Consider the following 25,137-nt stretch of genomic DNA (forward strand, 5'->3'; position numbering starts at 1 on the left):
TGGGAATACTCTTTAAAGACATTAGTAATAATCAGCCTCATTCACAAATTATCATATATGACTTAGGAGATCCACTGTTATGGAAGGTACTGCATCTAACCTGCAGTTATTTTAGAATTAAATAAAGAAACTCACCATCATAATGATTTTTTATTAAATATCATTTACCATATGGATTTGAGCCCTTTGATAATTTATGTTAGGAATAAATATACTGAAGTAGATCAAAATATAAAAATACATATATTTAGTGCTTTTGTCATAACTGCATGGGACTAGACTATAATATTCATGTCCATGCTCAATGTTGCATTAAAATTATGACTTAAAGATTATCTAAAGTAACATTAAAATATTTTTATTTATTTATGAGAGAGAGAGAGAGACTCAGTGTCCCAGAGCCACTAGGAATTGCAAATAAACTCCAGGTGTATGTACCACCTTGTGCATCAGAAATTCAAGGTCAGTATGATGTACAAGGGCTGGAGAGATGGCTTAACAGTTAAGGTGCTAGGGACCCAGTTTCAATTCCCCAAACCCACATAAGCCAGATGCGCAAGGTGACACAGTTGTCTGGAGTTTGTTTGCAATGGCTAGAGGCCCTGGTATAGCCATTCTCTTTCTTTCTCTCTCTCCATATATATGTGTGTGTGTGTGTGTGTGTGTGTGTGTGTGTGTGTGTGTGTGCATATATATGTACTCATACATCTTTCTTAAACAAATAAATAGTTTTAAAAATCAAACCGCCAAAAAGTAATAAAAGTCATTTAATACTTTATAGTTCTAGCTGAATATAACTAAAAAAACTGCTTTTTTGGCCAACATTGTTAAATTTCTTCTTAATAGGAAACCTGAAAATTTCTTTGCTTCTTTTAAGCATGACATCAGGTCTTTGGAATTTATAAGAAGTTTGAGTAACAAGTAAATAACAGCTTGTTGAATTAGAAAATATGACTCTTCCTATTTTACAATGCCAAGCATTTGAGTCTTACTTAACTATGAGTATGATTCTGTGTAAATATATCTCAGGACTTGTAGCTTACCTATGGCCATAGTTTTAGCAGGAGTTATTGTGTTAGAGTAACTTGTTAGTATAATCTTAGTTAATGTGTTTAATTTCTTTAATTTTAATTTATGAGTTATTATTATATTCTCGTGAATATAACTTCAGTGAATTTTTATCACCACATATTCATTCTTGATTATTGCTGTTATGTAAGGGAATACTTTCTCCTTTTCCCACTTGTATCTCATTTTATGAGAGCTCATGGCTATGTAAATCTTGATTGTAACAACTAAGTTCTATTCAATCTGCTACATGAGAGGTAGAAATTTACAAATGAACTTGATTTTACCTTTGTTTAACCTTCTGTCTACCATTTATAGTTTATGTTAAGACAGTTCATTTTATCTTTCATCAAGACAAGTAATCTTTTTTTTTTTGGTTTATTTGTTGAATAGTTAAAAATTAAGACTTTACAAGCCTCTGTTAATTATAATGACAAGGGTCCTGGAAGAGCCATACGTTACTTTTGTAGAATGAATTAACATGAAAGGCTATAGTTGTGGTAGAATACAAACGTGGCAGAGATCCCTGGCTACGGTGTTGGAATTTCTCAAGGCCTGTCTCATTTTTTGAAATCAGGTACTTTCACCTGGTTCTCAGAGCTTACTTTGCTGGTATTTATCATTCTCAAAGCTCTGACATATGAAAAATAAGTGAGAAGTAGAAAAGAGAATCTGAATCAGTTACCTAAGGCTGGGGAGAGTAAGAGGGTGGGAAATAGCTTCATAAATGGATTCTAAGTTACAGGTAGACAGATATGACATTTTATTACCCATTGGGTAAGTGTAGACAATAATAATGTTCTTTACATTTAAAAACATCTAGAGTATCTAAATTGCAATTGTTTTTACTGAAAATATATAATGTTTTTTATTTTAACATTATACACATGTGTATATATGCATTGAAACTTCACAATGTAAACATAAATTTTGCAATTCTTACTTATGAATTTTAAAAAATCAACAACAAAACAAAATATAATTATAATGAATCCAAATGTAATACATATAATTAAAAACATTAATTACTGGTGAAATTTCCCAATTTTTAGAAAAGGAAGAAAAAAATATAAATGTTATTTAAAACATTTGTATACTTCCTATTTTGAAATATATTTTTTGAGGTAACTTCAAGTAAGAATGTTATGAGGCATTGTTAATCCTAAATAACAAGATAATATAAAATTTCATTTCAATAAGACCTTATAAGCTTGTCATGATGGGGTGTCCCCTTAGTCCCAGCACTTGGAAAACTGAGGTAGGAGGATCCCTGTGAGCTTGAGACCAGCTTAAGTTTACAGAGTAAGTTCTAGGTCAGCTTGGGCTAGAGTGAAACCCTGCCTCAAGAAACAAACAAACAAACAAAATAGCTAACCTCCCCATCAAATGTGATACTCTTCTTGCATTATTTGAATAGTTGTATCTCTCTATGAACCAGAGACAATTTCCTGTGATGTATTATGATATATTTTATTCTAAATCACATTTTTATATAGAAGTAAATCTCAATTCAAGATTTTTTTTGTGTTATTTGCATTACTTTATTGTTTTTATAACCCCCAAAACATTCCATAATCCTGTTTTTGGCTAAATAATGCTAGTTCTCCAAAATTCCAAAGTTATTGAGAATTTGTGGGAGGATTCTGTGTTTGAAAAATCTGGTCTTGTATTTTTGCCCTATGTTGCTTATTATAATCCTACTAGTAGCATTGATGATGGTTCATGACTCTGCCAAGAATTAGTCTCCTGATTATTGAAAGGGAAGAGCTAGTTGGCTGCACTTCTTTTTCCCTTAACCATTTAATTCTCAGATATTGACCAGTGGAACAAAGTAATTGAGCAACTAGGAACACCATGTCCAGAATTCATGAAGAAATTGCAACCCACCGTAAGAAACTATGTGGAGAATCGGCCCAAGTATGCAGGACTCACCTTCCCCAAGCTCTTTCCTGATTCCCTCTTCCCAGCAGACTCTGAGCACAATAAACTAAAAGGTATGTTCCAGGAGACAACTTGAGAACCAGTGTGTGGCGGCTAAACTAAGCAAGCATGTGACACACATGATTTCTTTAACCTGATTCAAGAAGAGGCATTTCTTAAAAGGTGTAGATTCACCATTTCATGGTGGCTTACTTAGAATCTTAAAATTACTTTTTGAAATGTAAATTTTAAGGACTAATGTAAAGTACTCTGAAAACATTGTTTCAATCTTTTTTTAACCAAGAAATATTATTTTCAACAGACATTTTCAGTTATAAAATATTATAGAAGCAGTGTCCAAATTTCTTTTATTAGTATTTCATGGAGTGCCTAACCACCATTTTTTTTCTCTTTAGAGTAGTAAATGAGATTTTGCTTCAGCAATTTGTTTTCAGTTATAAGATAAGCACTTGCATTCTTGGGGTTAGGGAGATGGCTCAGTGAGTGAGACCCCTTGCTGCCCAACCTGAGGACCTGAGATCAGTCCCTGATACACACAAAAAGCCAGCTGTGGTCATATATGTCTGTATCCTCATGTCTGAGGTGGGTGGAGTCAAGAGGATTAGATCACTAGGACTCACTAGGTCAGACAATCTGGCTGCTAAACAATAAGGTTCAGGATCTGTGAGATACCCTGTCTCAAGGAAATAAGGGAGAATGATGGAGCAGGACAACTGATGCTCTTTCCTGGTTTTGGCTTTAACATGAGTGTGCACAATGTGCATGTATATGCACACATGCATATACACTGCACATACAAATACACCACACATATTACATACATGTGCTAAGGTAAATGTGTAAAATGAAAACAAAATAATTCTTTCTATCACTGTGTTTATAGTATTAGTTGAATAAATCTCAGTGTCTCACTAAGTTGACATAATAATGCCAGTTTTATTTGCAGACATGAAATAAATTTGGCAAGGCATTGAATATAAGATAATATTTATTATATTTCTAATTACAACTGAAGACATTCCTCAGAACCTGATTTTGAAATAAATCTGACCCTGACCTTCAGATTCAGATTCTGTTTCTGTGCCTTAAAATCTGTGTGTCCCTGGACAACTTGTCTAATTTTTCCTTACTCATTCTTGCAGTCCGGTTCGCATTGCTGGTAGAAATCACCCAACAAAGAGCAGCTTCTGGGAAAAAGAGGTTTATTTTGGCTTACGAGCTCAAGGGGAAGCTCCATGATGGCAGGGGAAAGCGATGACATGAGCAGAGGGTGGACATCATCCCCTGGCCAACATAAGGTGGACAATAGCATCAGGAGAGTATGCCAAACACTGGCAAGGGGAAACTGGCTATAACACCCATAAGCCCACCCCCAACAAATCACTCCCTCCAGGAGGCGTTAATTCCCAAATATAGATCACCTGGGAACATAGCTTCAGGACATCTAAGTTTATGGGTGACACCTGAATCAAGCCAACGCATTCATTGTAACAGATGATGGGACAGTGTTTTGGGGAGATTAATTGACATAATGTTTTGTTAAGTACTAAATAGTTCTTAATAAGCATGAAATAACTATTAATATAATAATAATTAAACTTAAAATATTTACATATTATCAAAAAAGTAAGAAGGTAGAACACTTACTTGTGAAAGTGAATCCCAACCTAAATAACTGTTTTCCCAGATAGTTTCTTCTCAACTTTTTTTTTTATCCAGGGGATTTAAAATGTTCAAAAATATTTTTGTGTTCTATAGTGACACAGTTTAAACTCTTCCTTCTGCTGTTGTCTTTATATTTTCTGAGTGACAATACAATAAATTTTCCAGTTATCATCATGGCCTATAGGAAGATTGGAAAAGACCTAAAACTTCAAGAAGAGACATATTCTAGAATTTATTTTTACATGTTGGTAATTATTAGGCGACAATAATTCCTTCTTCTGAAGAACTGTATGTCAACAAAGCCCTGGCTAAACCATTGAATGATTTAAAAATAATTTTAGAAAACTATAAAGTAGAAATGACACTTCATAATAAATTTTAACTTTCATGAGTTTAAGTTTTAACTGGAACCTCTAATGAAATCATTTTGTAAATGGTTAATTACTTAACATGTATATGACAAATACTAATATAAAATTGACATTACAATATCACAATATACAAATAACCAAAGGAAAAATTAGTTCTGAAAGTATTTAGGAAAAAAAATTCCTGAAAATGAAAGACACAGATTCAAACCTTTTGTCCTTTTGTTACCTACATGTTATTGAATATTCCTTTTTGATAACATGTTTTGGTATTAGCATAGCTCATGCCTTGACTGATGAATGATAGCCTTCTTGCCTTCCCTGCTCTTTTTCTTTTTAACATATTTTATTTAGACATTTGAGAGAAAGAGGTAGATAGATAGATAGATAGATAGATAGATAGATAGATAGATAGATAGATAGATAGAATGAGAGAACAGTTTCACCAGGGCCTCTGGTCACTGCAAATGAACTTCAGACACATGTGCCACCATGTGCATCTAGCCTTCGTGGGTACTGAATTGAACCTGGGTCCTTAGGCTTTGCAGGCAAGTGCCTTAACTGTCAATTCATCTCTATAGCCCTTTCCTGCTGTTTCTAATATAAGAACACTCTATGAGCTTGAGAGGAAAATATATGGGTGTGGGTCACATGAATCTGGATGCAACATCTCTTACAAATTAGATCTCTTTGAAGCAATGAAATAAACCCACAGACCTATTAAACTATGAGGGAACCATTGGTAATGAAAAATATTGAAATTTGAATTAGTTTATGAATATTTTCTTGTGAGCTTCAAGGTTTTATTTGGAAATAAGTCTAATCAATTGAGATGATTGTGTTTACCAGAAAAAGTCAATAAAAAGTCTTTAAAAATCTAATTTTATAGTGATTTTCATATTACTACACAATGTTATAAGATGTATTTATTGAAACATAAAGATAATACTTAAGAGTTAAGTGAAAATAGTTTACTATGCTTCCATTGTAGTATTGTCAAAATTATGAAAAAATAAATGATCATCTAATAGTTAAAAGATGTAAAAAATGAACAACACACAAAAAAATACCAATAATCATAGCGATCACTTCTAACTTGTAAGAGCAGTTGATATTTTCTGATTTTCATTTCCAATTACATCCAAATTTTTGCAATTAACCTAGTTGCCTTAATCTGAAGATTTGTTAACATAAAAACTGTTCCTGCCCATGGATTCCATTTTGATGACATTTTTTCATTTTTTTTCTAAAAGTATTTTAATTAATAACATTAGCTTTCTGCAAGTGTTTTATTGCACTATCAAAACATTTGAATCTATAGCAGCATATACCTGATGTCTTAAAAATAGGATAAAACATATTGAGACTTTAAAATCATGGATATTTACCTGGGTGTGTTGGCTCACGCCCTTAATCCCAGCACTTGGGAGGCATCAGTAGGAGAATCAATGAGAGTTCAAGGCTCGACTGAGATTACATACTGAATTCCAGGTCAGCCTGAGGTAGAGTGAGACCCTACCTCAAAAAACAAAAAACAAAAATTAAAATTATGGATATTTAGATAGAAGAGCTATATTATCCCTTCACAGTAGTATGTCTATCCACCATTTTGTGATGTCACTTATTCCAATATATTGTCATTGATTAGAAATAGTTCAAATTGTTAAACCTACTGAAGTTTATCTTGTCAACTAGAAGTTTTACCAAGCATTTGGAACAAAGTGAATATTCTGTTCAATTCAGTGACAACATTGGTTCAAGATGTTACTTACTCTTTGGGGTAGGGAGGTGGGTAAGTAGATCAAGCTCTTGCTGCTTATGCTTGAGTACCCAAGTTCAATCCTCAGACCCCAGATAAAATGCCAAAAGCCATGGTGAGCTTCTGTAACCTCAGCTCTCTGCTGGTGAGAGGGAAGGCAGACTCAAAGACTTCCCAGATGCTCTCTGAGTACAGCAAAAATAATAATAGCTGAGTGGGATCCAGAAAACCAGGCCTCCAAATGAGGTGGACTGGCCAGTACAGCCCCAAGTGTTGTCCTCTGAATGACCTCAAGTGCCCACACTCATAAACACAAAGACATATACACATGTACACAAATAAATAATTAAAAAACAACTTAAAATGTTATTTATTCTTGTTAAAATTTTAACTTATATTAAATTTCATATCTTAGCAAGTGAAAGAGAGAGAGAAAGAGAGAGAGAGAGAATATGGGTGTGCCAGGGCAGCTAGCCACCACGAATGAATGTACCACATTGAGTATCCTGCATTATGTCTGTACTATGGAATCGAACCCTGGCTGGTCATTAGACTTTGCAGGCAAACTCCTTTACTGTTGAGACATCTCACCTTGCCAGCCAAAATTTCATCTTTTTTGTTTGTTTGTTTGTTTAGATTTTTTGAAGTAGGGTCTCTCTCTCAAGCTGATCTGGTATTTACTATATAGTCTCAGGGTAGCCTTGAACCCACAGAGCTCCTCCTACCTCTGTCTCCTTAGTGCTGGAATTAAAGGTGTGCACCACTAAACTGGGCAAATTTGAATTTTTTTGGGGGGTGGGGTTAGAACTAAAACTTAATGTGCCTTCAGTAAATAGTGTTAGCAAATAAATACACTTATTATCAACATATATTGGTGAAAGTAATGCCACCTCCAACCATAATACTCACATGGCAATTTGTACATAATCCAAAATTTTCATTACTATCAAGTGTAGCATTGGGCTTTAACAAACACTGATTATTTGATTTTATTGAATCATGATTATATTCATTTACAATGATTATCACAGAATGCTAAAATGAAATTCAGTAGTTGAATAATGTAATTTTTCCCCATAGGTACTCTTCAGACGGTATTTAACACATATATGAAATTGGGACTCCATTAGCTCTTAATTCAATTTGGATTCTGCTCATAATCTGATATTCCCATGGCATGGATGAGAGCATTGAGACAGGGTGATTGCACCATGCATTTTTGCAGGTGCCTCAAACATTGTGCATTTTCCATGCACATTATCCCATGTAGCCTATGTGTTTACAGGTTACCAAAGCAGATTGCCTTGCTTATACATGTTATGAGGGATCAATATTACTTAGAAATCCAAGTAAAAATCATTTTTTATGTACTCATAGCATGCAATCCCTTAAGAGCCTCCTAAATAATGCCTTAGGCCTTGAGTCATAAAAAAAAGTTATATAAAATACATTTATTATTTCAGTGGATTAAGAATCTAACTGTTTTCTTAGTTTCCTTCCCATCCAACAAGTTCCATTGTCAAAATAAAAATCTTTTGGTTTTTCTTGTTTCAGCCAGCCAAGCCAGGGACTTGTTATCAAAGATGCTTGTGATTGACCCAGCAAAAAGGATATCAGTGGATGACGCCTTACAGCATCCGTATATCAACGTGTGGTACGACCCTGCTGAAGTGGAAGCGGTAGGGCACAGCTCATTTTACTTTCCTCCTGTGGGAAACAAACCATAACACATGGTGAAAAGTGGGTAGAACTCGACCCCAGAACACATCAAGGACCTTTAGAAAATCCCTAACTCAAAAAAAAAAAAAAAAAAACTCACCTCTTGTATCTTCTATCAGTTATTTTTCCTCAACTAATGTTTTACACGCATTTCTTTTGCACTATGACTCCAATTAAACTACAGGTTACAATTCTTTAAAAAAATAGATTACACACGTTAAATTAGGTGTAAAGAAAAATTAAATATGCCACAGGATTACAACTGTCAAGATAACCGAACAGCAACAATTTCAGGACTTCCCATGACAAGGATCACTTAGCACAACATTTAGAAGCCCATGACAGACTACCATTTATTTTAGTAAAATTTTCACACTAAGATCTTCTCCAGGGTGTTGAGGGAGGTATATGATAATTTAACTTGTTTCTGTTGCCTTCACGACACAACTGATTTTAACATCATGTGGTACTTAAAAATATTTCAAGGAAAAACCTTTGCTAGAACATTGGTGACATTAAATTTTTATGAATTGGGTGTGGAAAAGTGAGTGGTTCAGTGAGGATATTATTTTAAAGGTTGATTCTAAATTACATTGCACAGTATGTCTCCCCATCTTAAATGCAGACATACTTTAAGAATTTTCTAAGAGGCATAACATTATTTTCAAAATATTTTTCAGTCACTTAGTAACTTATGTCCAATCTCTTTTCCATCTTCCCTTTGAAGGGAGAGGCCACAGCTTAGCTTGACAAAGGAAATTGTTTTATCCTGGTGTATCCTAAAATGAAACAGGAGTTTTTTTTTTTTTTTTTTCTTCCTGTAAATGTTTGTACTATCAATGTTGCCTTACTCCATAAAGGCAGCATTTCCGCAAATTCTTAGAATACCAGTGCTATATTATGTCATCATTATACATTCATATTCATGTTTGCATTGGTTCTCATCTTCTGTTTCATGTACCTTTACTTTTACTCTTCTCTGTGTCCCAAGGCATTCATACTTGAAGATAGCCTTGCTTTCTGTTCCCGTTTCTGTTCCTCTGCTTCATTCAAACTCTCCTAATTCTCATTTCTTCATTCCTCACCCCAGAAGCAAGAGCATTAAGCATTCAAAGCTCCAGGGAAACACATCATCCCTGACTCTACTAAATATAGAAAGCAGAAGTCACCACCCTGTGTGACATTTTCTTAAGCTTTGTTTTTTGCGCAGTTTTAAAATGATGCTAACATCTCAATTTGTTTCAAATTGAGTTTAGCCATGTGATCTGATTGTTACAAACAAATACTCAATTTAAATATTTTTGTGTTTCTTTTTTATCATTTAATTCAAATATAGCCTCTTTTATTATAATTTGTTATGTGTTGGAAATAATGATAAGGATGTTCATAGAGGAGAATAAAACAGAAGAAAAATATTTATATTTATAAAATTAAGTAATATGAATTGTTTTCTGATGAAATTCAAAAAAATTTAGGTTATCTTTATAAAAACGTATACTAGACACAAATTATTTGCAATGGTTGGTGCTCATTTAGTTTGAAATTCTAATCCTGTGGCATATTTATTTTTTCTTAGATCTAATTTAATGTGTGTAATCTGTTTTTAATAGATTGTGACCTATAGTTTAATTGGAGTCATAAAGTCTGCATATATAATTTACTTGTAATTATACTGCCTATAAAAGATGCAGTTGCTTAGGCTCTATAGCAGCATATTAGAATAATATCAATGAGTTTTTAAGTTTATGTTAGCATTTTATTTAAAAAAGCTGTAGTATAAAAAGATTCCTAGAACTTAAAACACAACCAACATGGCTCAGGGAATTTTTTGGAAGAGGGGGCAGAAAGATTGTAAGAACCACAAGTTCGGACATTATGTACAGAGACATTGCCTCTCCCCTCCAGCTGACTGCTGCACCCCCAGAATGCATGACCCACATTCCCCAATGGGGGTGGTCTACATCTCCAAAGAGGAGGTCCCCTTCAGTAATGGGACAAGGTTGAGGGAAAGGATGGTACCAACATGTGGTGTTTACATACGAAGTATGTCCATAACTAATAAAAATAAATTTTAAAAAAGATTCTTAGAGCTTTTTCTTCAGTGATTTCAATATTGCCATGCTGGGGCATGGATAGGAACAAGACAGCACATATGAAGTTAAAGAGAAATATCTGCTATAGCCCAAGGATCTGGTTAAGGCAGCTGTTAGGACAGAGAGCAACAAGCAAATAGCTGGCTTTTCAACTGAGGTCATTGGCTGTACATGTATGAACTCTTTCATTTACAAATGTTGCAGTGAATCCTGATCTGAGGGTGAGGAAATTTATTGTGCTCTGAAATATATTGCAGAGGTTGCATCAGTAAGAACAAAGCCTGAACGGGCAGCTGTCTGAAATATACACAGAAAGACCTTTCTTTAGGCACATCGACTCTGAGTAAGGGGAGTGAGAGGACTTGGCTGTTTTCCTTTAGCCCGGTGATGGTGATTCTTTATCCTTTGTGTTCTGTCGTTAAGTAGGTATGAAAGTACTTGTCATTCTTGTTACTCATATTTTTACACTTCCTTTTTTTGGTCTCTTTCCACTCCTCATCGTTTTTTGTTTTTTATCCAATTCCTACAGAAATATTTGCATAGGCTTTGAGTATTTGTTAGCACCTTGGTTTTTGTTCATTGATTCAGTTAGTTATACCCAACTGTTGTGTCTCTTCATAACATAAATAATTATGATTTAGTACTAGATTTAAAAACAGAGAACAAATCCAGGCATGATAGCATATGCATGTGATTTTAAGAGTCAGGTAGCTGAGGTGGGAGAATTGCTCAGAATTGTAGAATAGCATCCACACAGAGTGAGTACCAGACCACTCACTGCCTTAAAACAGAAACAAAGAAACGAACAAACAAGCAAACGAAAAGAACGAACACACATAAACACATTCCCTCTCTTCATTAGGATTCAACTCAGTTACTAGCCAATGGATTCTTGTTCTTGTCAAATGGAAATGATTGATAAACTATGATCTGCTGGAGAGCATCTTTCAAATATGAATTATCTAATTTCATTATTTGTCTTGTTTAGTATATTATTTCTGAATGAAAGGAAAATCTGTCATAACTCATTCCCTTCCAGTGTTAATCAGCTGTAGTTACTCTGCAATGAGAAACACCCAGCCCTCAACCAGAGGTGCGTCAGCTGTTGCAAATTGTAACTCACAGGTTATGTTCATCTATCTCTAGCTATGTTTCCTAAGGAGCTGTTTGGCTCTGAATATGAAAAATGATCTGACCATTTGTTGGTAACTGAAACACACAGATTATTACTAAGTAACCAAAGAATCCTAAAGCTATTACATTCCATTTGATTTTGGGAGACTAAATATTTATCTTAAAGACTAACCTGTAAGTCTCAACTATCTGGACTCTTCCAACAAATCTCAAACACTTGAGGGTGGTGCTAAGAAAGTATTCTCACTCACTGTTTACATTTAATTCTCTTGAAAACTAATGTCATTTGATTATGAATGTTTCTTGCCGTACTAAACTTCATGAATTTTTTTATACTCTTTTAAACCTTCATTAACTAAGGCTTAGCTTGTTGTCTGCTTGTTGTCAAATACTTCAAAAGCCATAATAAATCTCCTAAGTAAACATTGTAAACAATAGGCTTTTAAATATGTAAATTATGAGTATATTGTACTAAATCAATATGCAAAACTTAGGAATCACAAGTAAAAATATGAGCTATGAAAATATGAATTTAATGTATATAATATTAAACAGTTTATCAGTAGTTGTCTACTTTTTTGGGTAATAAACCACTGAGATATGTATATATATTTTTTTCTTCAAATAATTTATGATATTGACATTGAACCAATGAGTCTGAGTTCAGTACTGTGTGTTAGACATTAAGTCTCTGGAAAATAAGCTTTAAATGAGTTATAAATGAAAATAGCTTTCTGTACAGACTGTCTCCCACTGGGAGAGTGGGATTAAAGTCTGTATAATTGGCATTTTCCTTTGGTGAGCAATATCAAAAGGTTATGGCACATCATCAAGAAAGCTTATGAATAATTCATCCATCTCAAATTCTGAAATTCCTTTCCCGATTTCCATCACATAATGCAGTGACATGCCTAAGACAGTTGATAGAAATTATTTGTATTTATTTATTAGTGTTCTGAGAAGAAAGCAGTCTGCACATGAAGTTTATTACATAAAATCTAATAGCAACTCTCAAACACTGATCAAATATTTAGCAAATGTAAACCATGAAACAAGATCTCTAAGGACTTTTGGTTAAGTTTGATAATTTTTATTAAAGAAGAAAAAAAACATCACTGAAATGAAAGAAAATTAGTATCTCTTAATATCACCGGGTTAGACAAAGCCATGTCCCTTTTCATAAGAAGGAAAGAGGATTTTTCAGTTTTAGTCTCTCTGAGAATAATCTTGAGTTTAATTATTTGCTTCTTGAAGTCTTATCCATGCACCAAATCTTATTATGTTAAAAAAAAACCCTTTATAAAACCCTTATTTTTCCTTTTCTTTCTTTCTTCCTTCCTTTCTTCCTTCCTTCCTTCCTTCCTTCCTTCCTTCCTTCCTTCCTTCCTTCCTTCCTTCCTTCCTTTCTTTCTTTCTTTCTTTCTTTCTTTCTTTCTTTCTTTTTTTCTAGTAGGTTCTCACTCCAGCCCAGGCTGACCTGGAATTCACTATGGAGTCTCAGAGTGGCCTCGAACTCATGGCGATCTTCCTACCTCTGCCTGTGATTAAAGGCGTGTGACACCATGCCCGGCCCTTCCTTTTTCTTTAGCACCATTGAATCATATTTATTACATTGGGTGTCATTTGGGAAATTTATGAAGATTTTTCTTTTATATTTAAAACTGGACATATCACTGCAAATGGAAAAGGCACATCAATATTTTGCTGGCTTAAAATCCCATTTGAAGTTTTAATGAGGAGAATTATTTTTATAAAGGTTTCTCAGATGATTTTTTGAATTTTATGCAAATTATATCTAAATCCCATTTTACATTTTCACAAGTAGGGCAAACTTACCCAGTGAAGACTGAGGGAGAGAATAATTACCTGTTATATTTCACTGCTTATGGTACAGTCTTGTAGTATTTTATAATACTTGTTATGGGTGCTAAATGTGAAAATCAGTCATCTTTCATGTTCCTATCACAATATGTGTGCAGGCCATGAAGGACCTCTTGTTACTAGGGGAGAGAGAAGTTTCTGAGAAGTACTGTGAAGTGATGCTTCATTATTCGCTCTTTTCTTCATCATTTAAATTCTGTTTTTCAGACTAAATGTTCCCACAAATTCTTTTCAATACGGCTTGTTCTATTCTCTTAGTGCTAATAAGTTGACCGAGTCTCTCTCTCTCTCTCTCTTTCTCTCTCCCTCCCTCTCTCTCAGCTGTTCTCTCCATCTGTCCTAACACAAGGCCTGCCTCTTTGAGAATTGTGATTTCATGTGCATTGTACTGTGAAAATGCTAGAGCAGCACTGCGGCAGGCTTAATTCAAGAACTAGCTCAATGCCACTGGTCTGTTATCGAAGACCTTTTCAGTATAGAGCTGAACTCTAAGTAGGTTTGTTAGACATAGAATTTATATAAATTTAGAAATATGTAGGAGGAGACATGAGCTACCATGAATATGAATTTAATCGCACATTTAATTATAGAAAGAGCAGTTTGTATTTTGCAGTTCTCATTTGCTTGGGTAAAGTTAAATCAGTGTCTGCAATAACTAATATTTGCCATTTGCAGAATTTTAAAATTTCCATCTGTTCTTGCTGATGTATTCTCTCAACAACAAATACGAGCAATTTACTAATTAATTGCATTTTAGAGAAAATACAAGTTTAGTGCTTTCTGCATGCCCGGTGTCTCATTTGTTGAGTAGTGACATTTTTGAGTCCTATTTGGATTGCTTTGATGCCATGCATTAGTTTGGTGCCAGCTTGTCACAATGTTTGCTGTGGATAGATTTAGCCACCTGCTTTTAGGGGCTACTTTTGCATATGACTTACAAGTGGCGTATGTACTTACCTCATAATGAAGTGCCTTACCCTGAAGTGCAGCATTTTCTATTTGCTGAAGAGAAAGCTTGATTTTGATTTAAATTCCAGTGCTTGGGAGCTTCTTGAGAGTCTGCTGAACCTATCAGGGATTGACTGTCTAAAGCTGGGATGGCTGAAGCGTTCATTCTTAACAACTACCTGACCTGTTGACTAATCAAGTCTGCACTCAGATTTCCTGCAAGGCCCACACACCAGTCATCATGTATAAACTCTGACGTTTAAGGCCACATTAGTTTCCATTCCAAGGAGAATGTTGATTTGGTGGGTTGTTCTGTGTAAGTTTCTAAATGGATTTGCTGCTTGGGACATTTCCACCCCTTTTTATGTTGAGATATGATGCATATATGGTAAAGTTTTTAACAGGATATTTTCCCAAGGGTAGCATGTCTATCCTGTGCTGTTCAACATAGAGATGGTCACTGCCATCCTACCCTGCTGCCAGTGGTCTGAGCTCAAGGCATGTAAATAAGGCACCTACTTCCCTGCCCTGTGGAGTCACAGCTGAGCCCTGAGCTTCCTAGAATCTCCTTTAGGGTAATTGGATGAATTTCTGCGGACTTCTGAAAATCATCCTGAAATTACATGTATGTAATTATGTATGTGCATCTTCCTGGGAACAGAGCTTATATACTTCATCTGTTTTTTGTTGTTTTTTTTTTTTTTTTGGAATGTCTTTACATTTGTTTATTTATTTTCTTCAGTTTTTCAGTCAGGGGATCAAATTCAGGACCTTTACCATATCGGTCTCTTTATAATTGAACTACACCCCTCTCTCTCATGCTTAATTCTCATTTTTTTTTCCCAAAGAACCTGTTAATTAGAAAAACGTTATGTTTAGTGGGCTTCAAAAATGATGATACTTTCCTGTCCCAGTTACCTATTTGTTACAGACATGCCAAGGGGTCTGTCTCTTTGTTCTTTCCTTGTAAGAAAGAATTCAAGCAAGAGACAAAGAGTTTAAGCAATTTATTTATCAGTTAGGCCAAACAAACACTCCAATGACAGATTGAAGTGGACTGTCCCATGCAAGGAGCAGGAGCAGTATCCTAGGATCAGTGTTGTGAATCTTAAAGAGATTTTATAAATTTTATGAAATGAATGGGATATTCATGAGGAAGATAACTTTTTTTCTCCTCCAAAATAATAATGCTTCAAATCTCCATTTTAGGAGATTGATGCTCTAGAACAGTCCACCAAAAGGGTAATGTCAAAACCACTGTGAAAGTGACATTATAATGCTGTAAGGCTTCTTGAGGATACAAATGCTTCTTTATGCCCTAGTGCCTAGTTTCTGACATAGTGAGTACAACCAAAATACAGCTTCAAGTATATTCAATCACAAAGGGGCATTCTAGGAGAGATGGGGAAATAACTGGAAAGGATAACCTCTAATGACGCTGAAATGAATATATGTGACCATGTGGAAAGTTATTAAATACTAAAATATGCTTATGTTGACTTTACAAAAGTTTTTTAAAATTTATTTTGAGAGAGAAAGACAGCGAGGGGGCAGATAGAGACAGAATGGGTGTGCCAGGACTTCTAGTCACTGCAAATGTGCTCCAGATGCATGCATCCCCTTATGCATCTTGCTTACATGGGTGCTAGAGAGTCAGGGTCCTTAGGCTTCCCAGGCAAACTCCTTAACCACTAAGCCTTCTCTCCATCCCTAAGTTGACTTTTTAAAGGTAACAAATGAAAACCATAGAGATGAAGTGACAATGTCTTCTGATCTGCAGGAAGACCAAAGTCTATAGACTAGAAGTGAGAAGAACTGAGGGAGGGATCAGAAGCAAGAACGACAGGATTTTCTGCTGAGTCTTAAGTAATGGTAACCTTTGGAGTTAGGGAAAGGCTGGATCTGAACATTCTTCCCCAGTGTAGAGCCATTGCCTAGAGCCTGGGGCATCTGCTGTGTGTGAGGAGAATAGAATATGGATTCACCCATAGATAAGGCAGAATATTGAAAAGGTTATACTTCCTTTTATAAGTCTATTAAAAGTTTATGGTCTTTCCCAGAGTATGTACTAGAATAAAATTATTATGCTCCTTCCTAATGGCAAGGCAGTCAAAAGAATAATAAATATCTCTTCCATAACTTGCTATAGGTTTAATGTGAGTCTCACAGGGGCATTTTTGAGAACAGTGGCCCACAAAATCTTGCAAAAGAGAATGGAATTTGTTGTCCACAAAAAGCATTTTTTCCTAGTAAAAGAAACTCCCTAGTTTCTAGTTCCAGAAAGAATTTGATTTATGTGTTTATTTGTATTATGTAAATCAAACGCCTTCCATGTTTTCCAATCTTCCTAAAACTATGCCACACAATTGAAGAACAGGGAAAGCTACCCAACTCCTTTTATGAAGCTAGTATCACCCTAGTTCCAAAACCAGGCAGAGATGCCACAAGAAAAGAAAACTACCAGCCTATTTCCCTAATGAACTTAGATGCAAAGATCCTGAACAAAATCCTTACAAACTGAATCCAACAACACATCAAAAGCATTATCCACCTTGACCAAGTGGGATTCATCCCAGAAACACAGGGGTGGTTCAACATACAGAAATCTGTCAATGTACTACACCACATAAACAAGGTTAAACATAAAAACCACATGATCATCTTGATAGATACAGAAAAGGCCTTTGACAAGATACAACATCACTTCATGATCAAAACATTGGAGAGAATTGGCATGGTTGGTTCATATCTTAACATAATAAAGGCAATATACAAAGCTCTGAAGGCCCAAATAATACTTAATGGAGAGAGACTGGAGGAATTCCCATTAAGATCAGGAACAAGACAGGGTTGTCCTCTCTCACCTCTGCTTTTCAATATAGTACTGGAAGTCCTAGCTCAAGCAATAAGACAGGAGAAGGAAATAAAAGGGATACATTTAGGAAAGGAAGAAGTTAAGTTAGCTCTATTTGCTGATGACATGATTGTATATGTAAGAGACCCGAGAGACTCCATCCTCAAACTCCTAAAGGTGATTAGCTCCTATAGCAAAGTAGCAGGATACAAAATCAATGCACAAAAATCAGTAGCATTTCTATATGCAAATGACAAAGATACAGAGAAAGAAATAAGGGACGTGGTCCCATTTTCAATAGCAAAAAATAAATAAATAAAATACCTTGGAATAACGTTAACCAAGGAAGTGAAAGATCTATACAACAAAAATATGTTTTCCTAAAAGAAAAAAAAAATAGTGTTTCAATAGCTACAAATATCTACTACATTTTGGTCTTAGTTCAGCAGTAAACAACGCTGGTGATGTTTTATGACATGAGGGGTAGAATACTGTTTTATTTTATAGCAATCTGTCATCACTTCTTTATGTGAAGCAGGCTTGGTCAAGCAGGCTTGGTCATACTCCTTGTTCCATTGCTTTGAGATTTCCATTGAATCACAGAAGGTCTTATTTCTAGATAAATGTCATTAAAATATGCCCTAGAGTGAAGTAATTAAATACTGAGAAGTTCCCTCACAAATGGAGGACTTGGCTTTAACTGAAACAAACTTGGCTTGTAAAAAGTTAGTTTAAATGCTGATTGAATATATTCTTGCTTTCTTAAACAAAGGGGATCTAGGCAGTGGGAGAGGGCCAAGAGCTATAGAGTGTGAAGACCACACTCATGACACAGGGAGACAGGAAGAAACATTGGAAGCCATTCACAGGAAGTAGCAGAAGACCAGGACTCATGGTCATATGATACCTTGCCACCTTGTTACCTTGTTTAGATTCACTTGATTCATTTACCTAAATGAAAATTGCATTTTGGTCAAACAGGGCAAAGAAAAGTTAATTATATCTAATAAAAATGTGCTTTCTATTTCTATGGTAAATTGGTAGCTATGGAAACAAGGGGCTATAAACACTCTGATAAATTGTGTGGATAAGGAATTAAAGGTGGTACACCAGCTCAAAGGGATAATGTACCATCCATTCTTTGGTATACAGAAAGGTTTCAGGAGGAAGAAACATCTCAACTGGGACCAAAGTGATGGGTGGAAGGTAGGCAAATGAAAGTTTGTAAGATAGTATCTTATAGGCAAAGAAAAAGCTTGTTCCAAGATGAGTGAAGAAGTGTGAAGTTCTTTGAAGAACTGTGGGTTAGTTAGATGTGAGCAGTACGGATGTGTTGAGAAATGTAGCTGAGCCTGAAAGCAGAAACTATCTTAGAAAGCAGCATCAGGCCATGTCCCAAAAGTGCACTTGCTAAAGTCTGGAGGAAGAACTGCAGGGATACCTTTCACATGTAAATGCATGTATATGTGCATGCTCAGATGTGTAAGGGAGCATGTTTATGTATAAGCTGGCACCTGGGTGTGTTTGCACACATGCATGTGTGTGCACACATCTGTAGAGGCTGGAGGTTGATGGTCAGTGTCTTCCTGGATTGCTCTCTACCTGATTTATCACGCATTGGAACCTGCAGCTCACCACCTTGGCTAATCTAGCTAGCCAGTTTGCCCTGGAAATCCCATCTCCACTTCCCAAATGCTGGGATTATAAGTGGCCATTCTGGGAATCCCCAATTAGTTGCTCACACTGGGCAAGCACATCACTGGCTCAGCCATCTCACCACCCCAACTATAGGGATTTTAATCAGAGTACACCATAATAGGATTTGTGTTTCTGGCAGACCCTGTTATGTTCTGATTAATGCAACAATGAATATTAACAGAAAGACCAGTTAGGAAGCTAGGGAAGTGGTTGAGATAAGAGATGATGAATAAGGGACCTTAGTGGCAGTAAGAATGAAAGGGTCAGAAATGATTTGGGTAGTTTAATTTGTCATGACTAATCTCACCCACAAAGTGTCCTATCAAATAATGTTTTAGGAGAAAAAATGTGTGAAAGCGCTCAATTAACTTTGAAAATGTATGGCATTATTAGACAGGTGCTTTATGGATATAATTAGATGTTTAAAATCTTACTTTTTAATCTATAAAACATAAGAAGAATGAATATTCCTTATTGTTCTAGCATATTAACTAAAAAGCTCAATTAGAGCTGTTTTCTTTCTGAATTCATCTTTATAATAGCTCATTATTGGATGAAAAGGCATAGTCTATTTGAAGAAAATCCACTAGAATGAAATGTATTGTTTAAAAGGAAGAGCTTACCCTAGAAATTATTGATTTAGGGGTGAATTGAGGAGCTAAGTTTTGTCATTCACTTACATTTACATTACTTATATGATTGTTTTTCCAAGATACTCAGAAGTATTAATTGAACTAATCACCCTTTTAAATTATTTTCATACTGATCATTTTATTTAATTTTCCATCAAAACTACTATTCTCCTTTAATCCAGCCAAAAGAAGCCCATCACTATGTCTGGCTACCATTGTTCCAACTTTACAGAGTATTAATCTGATTTCACAGAACCCCACATCTAAAATCAGAGGTTCTGATCCAGGGCTCATCTCATTATGTCACCATAACTTTTTAAAAGCAAAACTCATGTCACAAAGATGTTTTAATAATTTATGTAATGAGGGCATTCAGGATGGAAATAAAGTTAGAATAGCCATAACATCTGTACTTTTCTGAAAATCATCTTGTGTTTTTAAAGTAGTACATACATGTTTCTGAATAAGATGTCAGATATGCTGAATCCATGCAGCTCTAAAGTCCAGTTATTAGTAGATCTAAAGAAGCCTCTATATCTTATTAAAACTGTTTATTTATCCAGAACCTTTATGTCATATTCTAACCTTTTTCAGAGAAAACAATAATAGATCAGGAAAAATTAAAGACTGGGATGAACATATTTGTGTTTTTCAAATTACTATATATTTTGGAATTTTCAAGTTATTAAAGTTTAATTTAAAATACGATACTGCTCTCCTAATGATAGTCAAGGGTGTTCATATCAGTTTTTCTTAATAGACTTCTTATTCCGTTAATGTGTTTTTTTATCACTCTGGATTCATATCCTGCTGCTCCACATCTCTGCTAGCTGGAGGAGTGTGATTTCCTGAGGTTAACACCTCTGGGATGTCTTGCTATTGATTCAGGTATTGATACAAAGAGTACCAAACATCCTTTGTCTCTTATCATTTCACTTCTGTTTTGTGACTATCTATGTGTGATTATATGTGTTGCTCTGTGGCCTCTGCAGTCTCTGTGTGAGCAGCATTGATCCTTCACCTAAAACTGGTTTGCTTTAGAGGCTGACTTGTTCTTCAGTCTGTGGAAAGAAGGTTCTCCAACACCAAGTGTTTCTTTCAAGAATTGTAAATTAACTCTTTTCCTTGAGATTCTTTTACATGCCATTATCACATCAAACATTGTGCTACATTTTTTCTCTCTCTACTTCTTCAAACTCTATTGCTGTAATTTCCTTCATTGCAGAAAGGCAGCCATGCAGAGTCAGTGAGAGCAGTGGCTGCTGCACACTGTGTGACCAGGACACACCACTTGAAATCTCCTCCCTGGTAGTGTGCTGAGAGTTTATGACTGCTCTAGGGTTTATGATGTCCTTTCTCATACCCCATCTTGCTTGAGCCTCATAAAATACTCCAGAGAAGCATGGTTCTCCTCAATAAATATTTGAAAAATATTTTACTTATTTATTTGCACGTGTGTGGTGGGGGGTAGGGAAGGGAAGGATTGGTGCGTCGGGGCTTCTTGCCATTGCAAACACCAGAAGCTTGCATCGCTTTTTGTGTCAAGCTTACGTGGTAGCTTGAGAATTAAACCCAGGCTGGTAGACTTTGCAAGCAAGCATCTTTAACCTCTAAGCAATCTTCTCAGCTCCAGTCCTTCAACTTTGCTATGCTTCTAGTGAGCACCCGCTCGTTGTGGGATGGGTCATAAAATTTCTCAGATGCCTTCCAATGGCTTCCCACCATATTTATTAAGAAACTTCAAGTATTCTTTATGCCTTATAAAACTCAAGCTTAGTGCTGCTCCAAATGTTATCACAGCCATTCTAAGAAAGGTGGTTTATATTGTAACTCATCATTTGAGTATGAACACACATAATGCTTGACACACACTCCAAAGGAAAATCTTCATACTTTGCTAATTTCTGTTTCATTTTATATTTCTGATTAAGTGAGTAGGTGCTGGAAAAAATGAACCAATTTGTTTTTGTAAATATTTATTCATTTTCAAGCAATGAGAGATACAAAGAAAGAGAAGAGAGATAGACAGAATGGGCATACCAGGGCCACCAGCCATTGCAAATGGGCTCCAGACACATGCACCACCTTGTGCATCTGGCTTTACGTGGGCACTGAGGAATAGAACTTGGTCATTAGGCTTTTCAGGCAAGTGTCTGAACTACTAGGCTATCTCTCCAGTTCCCAATTTGTTTTCATCACTGCTATTTGAAAAAAAAAACAAAAACAAAAACATTTTTCTGCTTGATTGGACGCCAGTCTACATCTCTGGTGTCATTGTCTGTGCTTGCCCCTTTCCAGTCTCCTCAAGGACTCTGGCCTCCTGGGTTTCTATGATGATGGCAAACAAGCTCCTCCTTTGAGTCCTTTAGAAATGTTCCTTCTGCCTGTACATTCTTCCTCCTAGATATCTACAGGCTTCTTCTATTACTCCATGTAGATAGGCTCAGATGCCACCTTCCTTCCCCAAACACTCTTCCCTATTTATCCTACCTAGGGGAACATTCTATTGCTTCTAGCCTCTTAATCCTTTTTCATTTCCACTATTATCATTTGATTGTGATATAATGAATTATTTTATTGCTGGCTTCATAAATTACAATTAAAGATTTCAGAGGGGGGGGAATACATTGATTCTTTGTGGGCACTGCTCTATCTTAAGTACCTAAAGTTTGTCCCTTTATAACCATATAATAAATATCAGTTGAAAGATTTCACCTACATTTGCAAATGAAGACCCCTAATGTTGATAGATGTTAATGTATATTTAATCTTGACCAAGACTGTGGTTTATGTGTGTATGTACAAAGCTGAAACCTACTGGTATGTCTAAATACATGACAGGGTTGAGCCATTTATTTAATCTTGTTAACTGACAAAAGTTTCTAAATTTTTAGGTCTGTATTTTGAACACAATAATTATTATTTATGCACCTGTTTCTGCTTGTTGAATATCAAGTATGTATTAGATCCAGCACTAGACATTATCCAACAAGAGCATAATCTTTATTCTTGATTATTTGTCCTATGATATACTAAGGAGACAAATAATATATGTTGAATGATAAGTGGTCCAAATTTTAAATACCAACATAAAGGAACCACACAGAAAAAGCTTAGTTTAGCAATGTAGGTTAGAGAAGGCTTCTGGGAGGGACTAGTTATTAAAAGGAAACATGAAAGATAAAGCAGGAATTTTCCAAGTAAAGAAAGACAGGCAAATCAAAACCATGTATGTTAAACTCAAGGTAGGAAAAGTTTTGGGGGTATTGCAGACCTTTGGGTTAATTAACTTAGTGGAGAAGAGCTAGACGTTAGTTTTGTCTGGTTTACAGGAACCAGGAAGGTAGTGGTTTCAAGCACTGTTATGAACTATGCAATGTGTCCTAGGGTAAAGAGGAGATATTCATTAACAGACATAAAAATAGAGTGATTACACTTACACTTTCAAAACTTAATTCTACCTGTAAAGTAAAACTGGAGTAGGGAATAACCTGATGGAAGGCAAAAATGCAGGCCTGAAGCTGATAGGTTAGAGCTGATGATGCCCTAAGGTGGACATGAGAAGATGACTATGGATGTTTAGGGGCTGGAGAGATGGATTAGTGGTTAATGTGTTTGCTTGAAAAGCCCAATGACCTGGGTTTGATTCTCCAGTACCCATGTAAAGCCACATGTGCAAAGTAGTGTGCATCTGGACTTCATTTGCTGGAGGCACTGGTGCACCCATTCTCTCTCTCTCTCCTTGCAACTAAACAAAATCTTTAAAAAGATATTTAGAAGCTAGTGAACTACATGAATTGTAAAGACATAGATCTGAGGCTTGAGTGAGGTAAGATTCTAGGATGAGTAATAGCACATAATAGTAGGTTAAATCTATATGTAAGATGGATGAATAGAAAGACTGATGCAAGTACTGATCTCTTTAGGTAACAAATCACAGGAAAATTTCATCTCCATTGAGTAGCAAAGAGAATTTCCATGTTGAAGAACTGACTATAGTTTTCGATAACAAAACCGTTCGAACAACTTTGTGACCTAACAGCTGAGACAAGTACAGAGCAGAAAGAAAAGCAGGGAAAGCTGCATCTAGCCTCCTTCACAGACCACTGGAGCATTAGCTAATGAAGCCTTCCAATTATGTTCACTTCACATAACTAACAATTTGCATTGCTGACTTTCAACAGTTCCCTTGCTTGCTTGTTGCCATGCTATCTCTGAGGAACAGTATGTGAACAAGGTTTCTCACACCACAAATTCTATTACCCTGGTAATTTTTATGTGTGCTACATCTAGAATTCATTTTCTGTTCAATCAAGCATTATATGAATTGATTACATTGCCAACTAAGTCACCAATTTCCTGGTACCAGGGACTCAGTGGGTTGGGTCTGCTGCTGTCTCTATCACTCCTTCCAGGAAATCACTTAGGCTCTGAGGTTCTCCTTGCTACTTGGCCAAAAGGCCCTTCTTTAAGACCTGCACATCTCTTGTTCACTCTGATGAGATTCCCAGTTGTTCTTTGCTCTTTCACATGTCCAGAAATCATTTTATTCTACCAAGAAACACAGGCCACTTAGTTAAGCATACTTAGCTAAAAGACAAAACTTGTTTTTGCTACTGCCTAACCAGCTGGGCGCTGGAACAGAGGTCTTATCTCAGCTGCCCATTATAATCACAAGGTGTGTTTGAAAGTGTTCCAATGGCCACTTCACTTCAAGGCTATTAGAAACTCTGGAGCAGTTTCAGGACTTTAAAGCTCTCAGGTGATTTGGCTGTTCATCTATGGCTGAGAAGGCCTGAGTTTGAGCCTTTGGGTGCAAACAATGAAATCACACATGCTGGTGTATTCACTCTTCTACCACAAGGTGGCAGCAACAGTACAAGAACACTGCAGGCCAGGTGTTGAAGACATGCAAATTTAATCTAGGTTACTAACATCATTTGGAAAGTCTCTCCAGGTAAACATCACATTACCTTTTCCCTCATAATAGTCTATGTTGAGATTTTTGCCTAAAAAAACATTTAATTTTTTTATTTCAATGGGTTAAATTAAGAATTATGTTATAAGCCATATATATATATATATATATATATATATATATATATGTATATATATATATATATATGTATATATATATACACATACACACACACATATATAAATATATATACACATATATAAATAAATAAATACATATATATGTACATATATATAAATAAATAAATACATATATATATATACATACATATATATATAAATGTAAAGGCAACACACATGCTTGCGAGCACATACACATACAGACACATACACACACACAGGCACCCCCCCACACACAGCATGGATTTTTTTATTCACATGGATGTGGGTTTAAATGTTG

General features: G+C 35.5%; 1 protein-coding gene across 7 annotated transcripts in view; it reads left to right on the forward strand.

Annotated features, from left to right (window-relative positions):
• The window catches only part of Mapk10 (mitogen-activated protein kinase 10), a 302,698-nt gene that overhangs the window by 246,356 nt on the left and 31,205 nt on the right, over positions 1–25,137 (forward strand). For all 7 annotated transcript variants that reach the window (XM_004661592.2, XM_004661594.2, XM_004661591.2 and 4 more), the window contains 2 exons: positions 2,880–3,062; positions 8,356–8,480. In XM_004661592.2, coding sequence (XP_004661649.1) covers positions 2,880–3,062; positions 8,356–8,480 — 308 coding nt within the window. The remainder of the gene's footprint in view (positions 1–2,879; positions 3,063–8,355; positions 8,481–25,137) is intronic.

Source organism: Jaculus jaculus, chromosome 2 (genome assembly GCF_020740685.1).
Source record: "Jaculus jaculus isolate mJacJac1 chromosome 2, mJacJac1.mat.Y.cur, whole genome shotgun sequence".
Taxonomy (NCBI): Eukaryota; Metazoa; Chordata; class Mammalia; order Rodentia; family Dipodidae; genus Jaculus; species Jaculus jaculus.